The 14,847-nt window shown below is 37.9% G+C and overlaps 2 protein-coding genes and 1 pseudogene across 2 annotated transcripts; all 3 read right to left on the bottom strand.

Moving 5' to 3' along the window:
• Positions 1–1,216: 1,216 nt before the first annotated feature.
• On the bottom strand, positions 1,217–2,346 carry LOC128190313 (uncharacterized metal-dependent hydrolase YcfH-like; annotated as a pseudogene).
• Positions 2,347–2,388: 42 nt separating this feature from the next.
• LOC128190311 (uncharacterized) lies at positions 2,389–12,130 on the bottom strand. The gene is made up of 2 exons (XM_052862330.1): positions 11,254–12,130; positions 2,389–3,572 (listed from the first exon to the last, which is right to left on the bottom strand). Exons 1-2 carry the CDS (start codon positions 11,296–11,298, stop codon positions 2,505–2,507), a joined length of 1,113 nt encoding a protein of 370 aa, XP_052718290.1. The 5' UTR covers positions 11,299–12,130; the 3' UTR covers positions 2,389–2,504.
• Positions 7,642–10,928, bottom strand: LOC128190312 (uncharacterized). The gene has a single exon (XM_052862331.1). It carries the CDS (start codon positions 8,465–8,467, stop codon positions 7,730–7,732), a length of 738 nt encoding a protein of 245 aa, XP_052718291.1. The 5' UTR covers positions 8,468–10,928; the 3' UTR covers positions 7,642–7,729.
• Positions 12,131–14,847: the final 2,717 nt, after the last annotated feature.

The raw sequence follows: 14,847 nt of genomic DNA, 5'->3' as shown, positions 1-14,847 counted from the left end.
GAATGTCTTTTTTAAAATTTTTAAGAAAATTTTACTGCTTTTATATAGGAATAACGTGAATTCTACAGCGAAGCGTACGCGCATAATTTTTGCGCATGTAACATTTTTTAATGTTACCCGTTGCCAAGTGCGTTGCTAACGCTGAGGGTAATAGTAAATATTATTAACTGCGTCTTAACCAATCAGATTTCAGTATTTAACATGAAAGTATAACAATAGGCAATATGGCCGTCATTGGCCGAAGCTTCGCTTACTCATTACGACATTTCATAGTATTTAATATATAAACCGCATGCCGTAAGTTCTTAATGTATTTGGAGTAGTTGCCCTTTGAAATTCTTTAAAATAATGACTCATTACGGAAATATATTGGGTTGATCAATCTCATAGACGGCCAGGCTTCGCCTCGCCATCTATGAGATTGATCAACCCAGTATATTTCAGTAGTGAGTCAGTAACTAACCTAATATATTACTTATTAGGTTAGTTACTGACTCACTACGGAAATATATTGGGTTGATCAATCTCATAGATGGCGAGGCGAAGCCGAGCCGTCTATGAGATTGATCAACCCAATATATATCCGTAGTTAGTCAGTAACTAACCTAATAAGGGTTTTGTTTTTCCCGAGGACTATCAAGCGACATATTTATTCACAAATAGCGATGATCTACGCAAAACCATGTACAAGATGCTTAACATCTCGTCCAATTTAAGTTAAAAACCCATACACACTCTTCAAAATTTTCAATCTCACCTTTCAAATACTCTTTAAAAATCTTTGCTTCGCCCATGTTTACTTACAATGTTTTGTTGCTTTCAATTTTGAATGTATGTGAGATTTGAGAAAATTTTGACGCTGCCATTTTTTCTGCTCCAGACAAAACAATGTGACGTCAATATTCTAAGGGCAACTACTCTATTTTTAACAAATTTCAAAGGGCAACTACTCCAAATAATTTAAGAACTTACGGCATGCTGTTTATGTATTAAATATACTATGAAATGTCGACATGAGTAAGCGAAGCGTCGGCCAAAGACGGCCATATTGCCTAATATTATTTTTCACCGAACAAATATAGAGATATATGAGGCAATCACATGCTATGTTTAAACCAATGAAAGTGTGACATTTCAGTCCTAGGGAAAACAAATATATATATATATATATATATATATATATATATATATATATATATATATATATATATATATATATATATATATATATATATATATACAGTATCTAAAAACATCTACAAATAAGACCACACACTTTACATACAGAGAATAATCTACTACAACACGAATTTAGTCTGTAACTGAAGACCAGACATTAAATTCTGCAGGAAGATACTAACTTATGTCACAGAATATCCTACAACATGAATGTGGCTGGTAACTTAATTCCACTATTAAGTTGATGGCTTTATCTTGTATAGGCGGCGACCATTCCTTACTGTTTCACTCAACAGGTACTGTATAGTTACTTCTAGTCTGGGCGCAACTTGAGAGGCGACGTCTCCTGTGAACGCAGGGGGGTTTATATCTCCTCCACTGGGTTTCATGTAGGGTGAATCAGTTTCAAGGAGAACACGATTTATAGGGACTGTTCTTAGGCCGAAAATCTGGTCCAAACTGAATTTTTCCACAGCACCTGTAAAGCCGAAGTACACGTTAAAGAAATAGTCCATCCACAGCTTAACAAGTTCCTGATCTCCCGTGAAACAATGAAGATGAAAAGGCTGGTCCGGATCACACATCCTCTGAAGTATATGTATACATCGGGAGTGAACATCCATTCCAATCATATCTGAAGATATCCCACGCAGGTGGAGCACCAAAACTTTGTTCTTGCAAATAATGGTAAGCACTTACCGGAAAGCTTCTTCTTGGCGTCTCCAGAGTTTGACGGGAACAGTACGGTCAAACTTCTCCAAGTGCAACGACGTACGGGGAACACAGCAGATCTTTCATATGGAGCAAAGTTCTAGAAGTCAAATCCTGGAAGTGTTTAGGATGCACACCCACAGCAACTCCCCAGGGACTAACCAAAACTGTCTCTGGATGGGAAGCGGGTTCACTATAAACATCACACCGCCGGTGACCTTCACATCCAGTCGAGGACGGACAATTCCTGATTCGGTATGTCTAAGTACATCCTCTACCGACTTCCAGACGACCTTCTCCATATACGAACACACGTGCGGTCAAGGTGAAAATGGCTATCGAATGCTTCATGTTGTATAGATTCACTGGCATCTCTGTCATATGGCACATAATCACAGACTGTTTCTGTTGAAGAGTTTACATCAGAGCCATAACTCGCATCTGTTTAAATGAGCTCTTCTTCCGTAGATGTCACCTGTAACACGCCCATGCACGCGGAATTGTTCACGCTGCTCAGGTTGCAGAGCTGACATCAATACTACTAAACATCTCCAGTGAATTAATACAGCCTGTGAGTTAACTGGAGCCACTGTAAATCCTTCTGAAGGTTCTTTCTAGTGCTGATGGTCACATAATCTCCTAATACACGCGACTGTATCCGGATGAAGAGTAGTTTCCTGAGGAATCTGATGTGTCTGGTTGACGTAATCTACTGCTGTGAACACACTAGCATCATGTCCAACAACGATCCTAACCAAAGACTCCAGCGCTGCGAACTGTAGTTTGCATAGCTGAAACTCCTCCATAGAGCGAATCGGTTTCACATCACTGAATATCCTAGGAAGGTGGGACTGTTGAACATGACGCTTGATCTTTCTGTTCTTAACATTGCAGCCAGGAAATGGGCACCACTGAAAGTTCACACGAGGCCTCACGACTGCCACCTGAATTTCAGGGGATAAACGAGCACGCTTGTCAGCAGTCTCGGAATAGTCATTCTGCTGGACATGTCGCAGGGGTAATCTTCGCTTCTTTGATACAACTGCATGTGAAGACTCCCTGCTCCAAACACACTCGTCCTCCACCGTAAGAACTTCCTTCACAAAAGCCGCAGGCTCCATCGGTACACGAGTTACGGGTGACCCCGCTACTTCATGATCAATGGAGACGGGACAGTCAGTGTTAGCAATCTCCATCACAGACTCCTCGGTATAAGAAAGCGGATCTTCTACTGCATTTTCATGCACAACATCCAGTTTGGGATTGTTCCGGAGACGAATATCCACACACAAACCGGATGGTGATGATGAAGCAGCTGTCGCAGTAGAACGTGCTCTTCTTCTTAGATTGGAGCTTCGAATAAGTGATAGAATATTGTCCTCAACCCATCTTTCAGTGCACAGAATGGTACGCGCTTCATTCCTAATCTTCTCAATCCAGCGAACGTCAAATTGATCTCGTGTTAAGCTGTATTGATCCAGGATAGCATCGCATATGTCTCTTTGAAAAGTTCCATCACTCAACAGGGCCAAGTCGTAAACGAGACGAGTAGGCTCGATCAGTCTTCTTGGGGAGGTGCTTCTTCTCACATAGTTCAGATAATGCTCTCCTCTCTCCTGGCGTAGAGATGAATAATTCGGAGCTGGCTGATATCTCCTGTAGTGTGGCATAGTAGATATATACTAAATACAAAATATATATAATGCGTTAAAATTTATTACTACAACTACTATGTATGTATTTAAATGGACAAAAAGATCAGGACCCCCCTAAATAACTAATACATATTAAATATAATAATGATATGAGACATGACCCTGGTCTTAAAAACGTGTCCTTTACGTCATCAGCTGTAGAAAAAGATAAAATAATATACAACCATGAAATATAACACAAGCATACTGAAAATCAGTTACAGTGTACATAGTAATTAAACTTTGCCTGTGCAACTATGCTATATGATACTATGCGAAGAAAAAAAAATTTAAAAAATTTTAAAAAAAACCTCTCAAAAACCATTTATAGCAAAAATGTTTCTGAGATTATTTACAAAAGACAACTAAATAAAATCACAAAAAATAGTCTTAACTGTCACAGTCAGGGCACAGATAAAACGCAAGTTTTTCCGCGTAATCCTTCGTGATGTTAACACAGGAACCATGAAACTAATCGCGGCATTCATCGCAATTGATCATAAACGAACCAGTATCATAACCGCAACAGATACAAAATTTATTTGAATCAGCGTTTGCATCTAAAGGAATTTTACCGAGATGTTTATGAATTGAATCCAGTAACTTGCGATCCTTACATAACTTGAGTCGATCATGATTCATGCAAATAATTTTTCCCCGGGAAATGTTAAATCCACAGGCTGGTTCACTTCCCTGCCCAACATCACCATGTTGGGTGTAAAGCCAGTGCTGCGGTTTTTACAGGATCTTAAGGCACCCGCTATCTGAGGAAGATATACATCCCAGTCTCCTGGTGTTTTCGAAACAAAACACCGGACAGCATCCATGAGAGTTCTGTTAAACCGCTCCACTTGGCAATTTGCTGAAGGTCTCTCAGGAGTAGTCCTAGTTTTATGGATTTCCAACGCTTCGCAGAAATTATTAAACAGCTGAATAGTAAAATTGGTCCCCTGATCTGTAAAAATCTGCAAAGGGTAACCAAACTTTGAGAAGAATTCATTAATGGCTGCACGAGCTGTTACCTCGGCTGATTGTGTAGGTAAGGGAATACATTCAACCCACTTCGTAAATTGATCAACCATCATTAGAAAATACGTGTTATTATTTTTGGTAACTGGTAATGGCCCTAAAATATCCATATGGACTCTTTCCATTGGCACCCCCGCATGGAATTGGGTCATGCTGCAACGAACTCATCTTTTTGGTTTTCTATTTCGATTACAGACGGCACATGAAGCAACATAGTTCTGAACATCTGTTGACAGGGTATACCAGTAAAATCGCTCCTTAACCCAACTCAAAGTTCTACTTACCCCCTGGTGTCCAGTAGAAGGAACATCATGACACAAGTTCATGACTTCCGCTATCATGGTGCTTGGGAGTACTAAAACCTTGGTACCTTCATCCTGTTTCCAAAGAAGTCCATCCTGATCCAGTATAAAAAGTTCTTTGTTGATCCAGTACGTCTTGGCTGCTTTTGACAATAAAAACAATTCATTGTCTGGTTTGTCTTGATATTCAAGCCATTTGATGATAATTTGTAAAGCTGTGTCATTGCGTTGAGCAGATTTAATTTCATCATTAGTATGACCCTGAATCCAAGATTGCTGATCAACAAGTCGAACTTTAATTTTCTTATCCCGCTGTGTCATTTTATCCACTGATACCTTTTTAATTTCAGTAAGAGGAACAATATTATCTACCTCGTCCAGGAAATTGTCCCAATTCTTATGTGCTCAGCGACAGTAATGACATCCCCTACAAGCTAATTCCTCTATCTTTCCGATAGAATGGGCACATATCATCTCTCAATCGGGACAGTGCATCAGCATTCACATGATCTTTTCCTCGCCTGTGTTTTATTGTCATATCATACTGGCTGAGTTCTTCCGTCCAACCGGCTATCTGACCCTCATGATAACGGAAATTCAATAGCCATTGAAGACTGCTATGATCTGTACGTATTATAAAAGGTCTACCCAGTAAATAGAAACGATAATACCGTGTAAACACTACAACTGCCAGTAGCTCCTTCCTTGTTGTACAGTATTTCCGTTGTTCAGGGAGAAGACTCAAACTCGCATATGAAATTGTCCTCTCTTCATTGTCTCGAATTTGCACTTATTCTGCTCCAATAGCAAATTCAGAGGCATCAGTGTCTAAAATGAATTGACCGTCTTTATTCGGTTAAGTAAGAACAGGAGCACTTGTTAGAGCCAATTTCACTTTATCAAAAGCAGACTGTTGCTCATCACCCCAGTAAAACCTATTCTTACCTGTTACAGCATACAAAGGAATTGTTAGCTCGGCAAAATTCTTTCTGAAATTCCGGTGATAATTTGCAAAACCGCACAGTCGTTCCACGTCTTTAGTGTTTTCTGGTTTAGGCCAATTGTTGATTGTTTCAATATAATTAGGCCCAATACTGAGTCCATTTTTGTTTACTGTACGACCAAGAAATTCCACCTCTTTTCGAAACAGGATACATTTTTGGGGTTTCAACTTAAGACCGTATGATCTAAATCTTTGCAGAACCTCAATAATGTTGTCTAGATAATCCTGAAAGTTTTTACCTAACACCAGAATATCATCCAGAAATGCCAAAACCTTTTTCCAATGTAACCCTCTCAGAACTAAAGTCATAACTCTGCTGTAAGTATTTGGAGCGTTACAGAGACCAACCTCATTCTTTTGAAGTGAAAAGTGCCATACTTGGTAATAAAGGCAGTTTTTTCTTTGTCCGAATCTTTAACTTTTACCTGTAAGCAAGCCCAATTGGCATCTAGCTTTGAAAACCAAATATTTTCTGTTAGTGTGTCTCAACACTCATCCACCAAGGGTAAAGGAAACACATCCTTCTTAGTCACGGTGTTTAATGCTCGGTAGTCTACACACATACAAAGCGTTCCATCTTTTTTCCTTACCAATACAGGTGCTGAGGCCCATTCGGACACCGAGGGTTCAATAACATCCGCTCCAAGTAATTTATTCAGATGTTTTTCCTCTTCATCTGCAAAACATGCAGGAGTTCTCCGCAAGCGCTGTTTGAGTGGTCTTGAATCACTAGTATCAATGGAATGCTTTATGGCGGTAAAACTCCCCAGGTCAAACTCATTCTTAGCGAAAACATCCGCATATGATTGTAGCACATTTTGCAGTAGGGTTCTTTCTGTTTGTGACAGATATTCTTCCGATCTAGCTAGCAAATAAGTGCTCAGGAAATTCATTGCTACTTACTGTACTGGATGTAGATACCTTTTTAACTTTGACTTCCTCTGTATCTCCTTCTATAATATCACTCACCTCATAGGCAAATCCTACAACATAAGTGCTCAGGAAATTCATTGCTACTTACTGTACTGGATGTAGATACCTTTTTAACTTTGACTTCCTCTGTATCTCCTTCTATAATATCACTCACCTCATAGGCAAATCCTACAACCTGTCCGTGTTTTAGGTTAATAAGTTTTTCAGACAAATTAACAACACAGAACACGGGAGTAGAACCTTGAGTGTGAAAAGTTCTAGGAGATATGCAATCTTTAACCTCTATTGGCTCACTACGTAATTATTCAATGATATACCCATATTACAGGGAAACAAAACAATTGAGCCAGGTGGAATCTTAGTAATCTTAAGTACAACTACCTGTTCTACCTTTAGCTCTGAAGGACTTCCCTCTAAATGCGAGTTCATTAATATGCGCTCATGACCAATCTCGAGATTACCTGTATCCATGTTGACTACCATTCGATGTTCTAACAGGAAATCAAGTCCTAGGAGCATATTGTCATCGATGGGTGCTACATAAACTTCTTCAACTGTGAAAACCTGTGACCCTAACGAAATACTTACCGGTCCAACTTCGAATCCTTTCATGCTTAGATCACGACCTGCTGTATGTAGTTGAACTTCTTTTAATATTGAAGGTTTTTAACTAAGAGAGTTGTAAAATTTATCAGATATGATAGTTACCTGAGTTGTGGTGACAATTACCACTGCAACAGTATGGCCATTGATATCTACGTTTACCTCAATAGTTGATGTTGATGTTGATGTTGATCTCAATCTTCGAATACACAATTTGTCGGACGGTGCAGTATTATCTGTTACTAGGCCAGGCTCTGAAGGGATAAAGGGTTGGCCTAATACCTTGACCCTTTCTCGTTTCCCTCATTCCTGGGCTCTGCGAAGGTTACTGTCTTGTCCACTCTCGAGGGTTTGTTGACCGAGTTCAAACTTGGGCATTCACTTTTAAAGTGACCTATACCCCCACACTGATAGCATCTACGACCCGAAGGTGACGGTGACCTTGAAGTTGTACGCATCTGCTGACGCTTTGGACATCGACTTGATGATCGTTCTCTTACCAGTGCTTCCATTTTCTTCATAATATCTCTCATACCGGACGTTAATGTTCCCATATGATCTTCCATTTTCGATAACCTATGGGTTACATCAACCTTCGCAGATCGGAGTTGGATGAAGTCATCTTTGTGGGAGCACACGGAATTCTCCGTCTCCTCCTCACAAAGAGAAACTTTTCTGACCTCCTTTCTGACCTTACCATAAATTGCTTGATGGTTGTATTGAAAACTTTTAAGATGGTCAATGGTTTCTTCTATATTATCTGGATGCTGATTGATAGCAAACTGTCCAGCATCCTTATCCTTACAACCATGACAAATACGCTTAATGGCTTGATTAAGCATATAATGCTCAGGGAGACCTTCATAAGCTCGGAGGGCAAGCTGAAACACTCGATCAGCCCATTCCTCCATTCTTTCTTCAGTCCCCTGCATTAAGGAGCTTAATTTCAATTGAGCGGTTTCAGGTATCTCTTTATATCCAAACCGCTTTTGTAATTTTTGCATCAGCTGCATATAGCCGATGTCAGCCTACCAACCCAAATAATGTTTGGATTCTTGGGGGCGCCAGTTTTTTACTTCAGCACACCGATTGAATTTTTGCTGGATTGCAACCCACGAATCTGTGCCGTCATATCGGAGGGATTTTGGCAAAGTATCAACTCTGTCTTGACGTGGTATTTGCTGAATAACAGCATTGTTTTGCTGTTGTCGTGCTTGTGGTGGATATGCTTGTTACTGGTTTTGAAGTTGTACAGGTTGTTGTTGTGGTAATGCATGTTGTTGTTGTTGAGTTTGTTGTTGATGTTGAGTTTGTACTGGTTGTTTTTGTATTTGTTGTGGCAATGCATGCTGTTGATGTTGAGCTTGCATTGGTGGCTGTTGTATTTGTTGAGTTGTACTGGTTGTTGTTGTATTTGTTGTGGCAATGCATGTTGTTGATGTTGTGGTTGCAATGTATATCTTGTCTGTGCAACTCATGCGGTCGGATATGTACTGTATATGATACTGATTTCCCACTTTGAGGATATATGGGTGCTCCCTGGCTACTCAACGGTGGCGCACCGCCGGATAACCCTGGGAGCCCGTAGGCACAGGTTGCGGAAACACATTGAAAGGTTCCGACTTTACCGCTGATACTGGTGGTACAAAACCCCTGTAGTCTGCGGTAATGACATCATGGGATACCCATATGGTTATGGAGGGTAAAATGGATATGGGTAAGGTCCTCAAGGCGCTATACCGTAGGGCGGCATCATTGGTGATGAGCACGGGGGATATTGCATACCCCATTGTGGCTGCATTCCTCCGTATGGTGCACTTACGGTTGTTGGCGGAAACATTTGAGGAACTGGAGAGCTTGAGGTTTGTATGGGAGGAGCAAATGAAGAGTTTAACATCGGTGTATTCAGATACCTTCCTTCCATACCAGCACTCACAACATGTTTTTGCTCAAATGTATCAACACCAGCTCTTACAACATGCTTTTGTTCATTATTTACAGAACGAACTCTCGCGACATGCCTTTGATCATTTGGGTCCTTGTGGGGTGGTGGTAACTCAAATTCTTTTGGTCTAACACTTTGACTTTTACTTTTTTTGTTTATTTTTCTTTGTAATCAAACCCCTCAAGGCGTCATTCATAATTTCCTCAGAACCGGTCCTTTCTGATTGAGGATTGCCGTGTTGTGTCTCACCCGGCCCAATCCCCTGGTCATTAAAGACCTCCTCATCCGCAGTCTCATGAATCGCAAGTGAGGGAGAATTCCGGAATTTCCGCTAACATCTCCCACACTAGTTGAACCATCAGACTGACTCTTAATGGTATGCAAAAAGCTATATTTGGGATTAGAATGGAAATTGATCCTTTCGATTTCCTCTTTGTTGAGTTTTAGGTTCCTTACCTGATCCAGGTCTTCTGGTCCTAAAAAATTGCCGGACGCACTGAGATACGCTTTAATGTTATCTGCAACGACTGGGCCTACACCTTTTAGTTTTTTTGTAATTCCATCTTCGATGCAAAGTTTGTAAAGACGGGGGTCTGTGACATTTTGCAAATTTAGAAAATGATACCAACAAAAATGAAAAGGAAATATAAATAAATAAATAAATAATGATTATACTAATTATACCAAAGAGAGAAAAAAAATTGAAATCAAACCCAATGTATTACAAAAGTAATATAATATCTATGTCAACAAAGAACAATATTGCACCTACTAAATGGCAAAGTTTAATACATTATCAAATATTTGACAAATAAAGGTAAATGTAAGGCCCCTAATGATAGAAAAATGAATGCCAAAAATAATTAAACAATTATTTTTAAAGAAAATTTAGAATGACTAGCTGTAATGTTAAATTACTTTTTTTTCTTAATGTAAACAAACAAAACGATTTTCAGGAAATGCTGAATTGAAAACGAAAGTAGTTGTTACGTCACAGGAAGTAAGTTATCTATGCGCAAAAATGTCACTGTCGAATTGGCGCCAAAAATCACGTGGAAGTGATGGCGACCGACCAGACGACAATAACACGTAAACAATATCAAAATACAAAATATTTATCTAATGCAATTTACTAAGGCAAAATCACCCCAACGCTATGGTAAACGCTAGAAAGTGACAATAAACTAGCAAAATATGAAAAAATACACGGATAAATACGAAATATTGTACACTTGTGCAGACGTTATCATCCACGTGTTTACAGAAATACAAGTGACAAAGTCTACAGTATAGCAGAAATACGACAAAATATCGTACAGCACGTCTATTGAGACGATAATGTACGTGGCATACAAAATAAACTCAAAAAATAGCAAATGTGAAAAAATAACTTGATAGACAAAACACGCATGAATCTCGTGACATGAAAATATTTAACACACAAGTTTGGTCAATGCATACGAAATACGCCAGTTGTCTCGCGACATTTGACAAAAAACATGAAAAGAAAATACTTACTTACAAGACTCGTATATAAAGAGTTATCGCACATACACGTTCGTAAAGAACAAACGCTCAACACGACATTTCCAACAAAATGATGCAGCACTCGCTCAATATTAGGACTATCGTTATACACGTTTGTGTAATACACACTCTCAATACGAAGCTTCCAACATATGAACAAGTAATGTACCCTTCGTTGCTTGCAAATATTGCAAAAATATAAATTTACACATGTACCGGTAACGCGAAATGTCGAGTAGGGTATCCTACCGGCGACGCCAATTGTCGTGAAACCGATATTATGTAAACATATTACACAGTACATGTGCATAAGGCAATAAGCCTTACCTTATGACGAACAAACAATGGACATGGATATGGTACACTGTACATCAGACAATACAACAAGATAGGTGTTTACTGGTAAGCGGACGGGACTGGACTGAATACTGGAGCTCCAGGGCTGCGTTCAAGATCGTAGCTGCTACGTAGGGCTACGTAGTTGAACGGTATGCTAGCCTAGCCGCTACGTAGATATTCGTAGCCTAAATATTTTATGCTAGGCATTAAATTCAAGATGGCCACCTTAGTAACCATTTTGTAACAAGCATGAAATCTATTTTATTTTATTTTATTTTGTGCATCCTTTAAGTTATAATGAAATTTAACATGTATGTTTCCGCTTGAAATAAACAAATTATGTCGATGTAATAGGTCTGTAGTCGAATATTTTCATCTTCAATTCTGAGACCTAGCGGCTAACCTAGCAGTCCGTTCAATAGACCTAGATATCTACGACCTAGCGGCTAGGCTAGCTGCTACGATCTTGAACGCAGCCCTGGTATTGGGATGCGCAGTGGACCAGGGTCAGAGGTCATTTGCATAACAAGTAGTTACATGATAATGTACATTTCACTAAAATATCCACACGAGATCACGATTGTAAACAATCAAACAAAAAGTCTATCAAAACTCCAAAATCAAAAAAGCAAGAGAAAAAAACCATATGTACAAAACCAGGAAGGATTCCTGACACATATCCAATGAAAATGAATGATCCAAACTCAATAGATATGCGAAAATTGTCAGAAGACTTGGGAGCCCGGTACAACGCGTCCACCGTGTCCCGTGTCACGTGACGAAAAAATTAATTAGAACCATTTTAAGGGGGCTGGGGGGTGGCTGCCATTTTAGACAATATTGATCTCCTTTAAAAGAAGAGCTCCATATAAAGATAATGGAAAATGATAAAAATTTATAATAAAATATATGAAATTTTTCTTTATCAAATAGTAGTTGATAGCTTTAGAAATTGTATATAAAATTTTCAAATAAATCTGATGGTTTTATATTATATTTTATTTTGACCCCCAGCCTCCTTAACAAGACCTTGGACTTTCAGTACGACGTAGCTATCTAATTCTTGCGTCAAAACAAGTTAAAATGACAATGGTTTCTAGTGAAATATACACAGATTGCATAGTCTAAGCTCAGAAGCCAGACAAAATCTTGTTGATTTCAAAGACCCATGACTGAGTGGCAGGAAATGAAATAGACATGCCTACGTCACAATGCAGTTTGACACAATTACCCAAAAGTCCAAGCTCCTATTAAAATGGTTTTAATACAGTGTATAATCATGATTCACTTCATAAAATATCTCGTTAAGTATAGTGATTCATACATTTTTCCCTTTTCGGTTCATGCAGGTATGAAAGTAGCTAGAGCTGCACACAAAGTATTTTTTTTTTCTGCAATGTTAGCTACACGTACCTTCTAAGCCCGTATGAAACACAAGTCCAAAGAAAGCATTTTCATTTACGCCTCTTTCTGAATCTGCTATCATTTATTAATATATTAAGGTGGCTCTATACACCACTTTTGATGACGCAGTACGCAAAAAAGTAAATCTGGAAGCATGCAATTCCGGTACTGGCTGATTTAAACTGAGGCGAATGGTATGGGAACCGCTCTTTTGAAAAATTTGTTAAATGAATAGATTTAATTTGATAATTGGAAAATTCATTACTTACAAGTAATGTGGTATGTGACACCTTCACGTTGTGTGGTATTATTTATCGAAATAAACAATAAAATCAAGTATAATTTTTTAAATAGTTTCTTTACCATCAGTGATATATTACACCGTAGCGCAGTGGGTTAGTGGGTTCACTACAAACCAGAAGGTCATGAATTCGATTCCCGTTGAGAACAATAATTTTTTTAACTTTCCAAAAATTTCTAAAACGTATTTTTGGTTGAATACCGTGAAAGAAAATTCTAAACCGGTGAAAATATTTCAATTATAATATACTTTAATGCACATTGATATCGACACCTAACGGGGATGAGAGGGTTGCTTTGAATTTCTCTCAGGTTGGGATACATAAATCCTATTAGCCTAGTCAATGTTCCCCTTTTTTTTATTTGACTTAGTTTTGCATTAAAGCGAATATATTCACTTATACAAGGCGGAGTCTATAATGAAATATGTATGTATTTATCATTCCAACATTATATTCAGGAAATTTTCTTCAACTCAGAAATGAAAAGTCCCCAAGGTGTTTGGGCCTTGGGACTTAGGAACGATAACCCTTACCTGAGGAACTTTCATACCAAATAAAATTTAAAATATTTGTTGTGTTTATTTGCAATGGTTTTCATTCAATTTTTTTATGTCACATTTATTAAAATACATTTTCTTATAACATCAAGCAACTTTTTCAGATGATTTGTCAACAGAGTACGAAAATATGAAAAATTATGTTTTGGGGAAATACTTAAACAAATTGCAATAATAACATTTTTGAATGTTAAGAAGTGTTATATTTTTTTTATGTGTCCGAAGGAAATATCCATCATATCACAAACAAATTTCTCTCAATTTGTTAATAGCTGTCTTTTTAAAAAATATTTTACAAAAACACGAAAAAACATTAAAAAATTCTTTAAAAATACCTATAGTATCCCTATCATCATTTTAATATTTGATAAGTATATGTTTTGTGGTCTTCTATTGAAAATTGGAATAAACTGTGGGTGTATAGAGCCACCTAAAGATTTTTAATGTACATAAATTAAAGTCATTGTCAATCAGTACTTTCATTAATGGAAAAATTGGCTTTTTCTTTCATGTAATGTGCTAATCGACAATAACGGCATTTAGTTAAGGTGCACGTGGTATTGGACACCCGTCGATATTTATGTGGATTAAAGTACATTATAGTCAAAATACTTTCACTGTTTTGAAATTTCACAATATTTGACCAAAAAAAATATATTTTAAATTTTTTTGGAAAAATTATAAAAGCCCCAGCGGGATTCGAGCTCATGACTTTGAGATTTGTAGTAAACGCTCTCATCCATTGCGCTATGCTGTTTGGTACAATTTTTTTTTTGGGGGGGGGGAATAATTAAAATCATGCTTGATTTTATTGTTTATTTCTATCGAAAGTACGTCAACATGGAGGTGTCTCATACCATTTTGCTGTAATCATTTTCAAACAAGACATCAAGACAGGAAACATTTACATTCATGATCTGCTATAATTGCAGTTTGCCTACTTGTAGAAAATATTCGTATGCATGGCGTTATAGAATTGTTTTCCACTCCTAAAGTCTAGGCAAGAAAACCGTTTATGTATCCAATCTTTGGATAAGGGTTGGTCATTTGGGAATATTTAAACAATGAAATGTCGTATAAAAGGTGAGTGAAAATAACTAAATGATTGTTTAAGTACATCTGTAGGCTGGATAAGTTTTCTAAATTGTCTTACATGGGAATTTGAGTCTTACATCATCATGATCATGATTATTTCGTGCACTCGGTGTTTTTATCATTCTGCTGAAGATATCGGCCAATCGATAAACTTGTTAAAACTGAATCGTGTAGATTTCAGTCCTCTCGGTTCCTATAGAGTTGTAAATAACAATCAATTTCCG

The sequence above is a fragment of the Crassostrea angulata genome, chromosome 6 (genome assembly GCF_025612915.1).
Source record: "Crassostrea angulata isolate pt1a10 chromosome 6, ASM2561291v2, whole genome shotgun sequence".
NCBI classification, from domain to species: Eukaryota; Metazoa; Mollusca; class Bivalvia; order Ostreida; family Ostreidae; genus Magallana; species Magallana angulata.
This window is presented reverse-complemented; position numbering and strand designations above follow the sequence as displayed.

Bases quoted from the DNA above. Each gene is read 5' to 3' on its own strand.
- LOC128190312 (XM_052862331.1), bottom strand. From the start codon at position 8,467: ATGCAGCTGATGCAAAAATTACAAAAGCGGTTTGGATATAAAGAGATA.
- LOC128190311 (XM_052862330.1), bottom strand. From the start codon at position 11,298: ATGTACAGTGTACCATATCCATGTCCATTGTTTGTTCGTCATAAG. The intron at 3,573-11,253 runs GTAAGGCTTATT...TTTTGTATTTAG, and splicing joins CATTGTTTGTTCGTCATAAG to TATATATCTACTATGCCACA.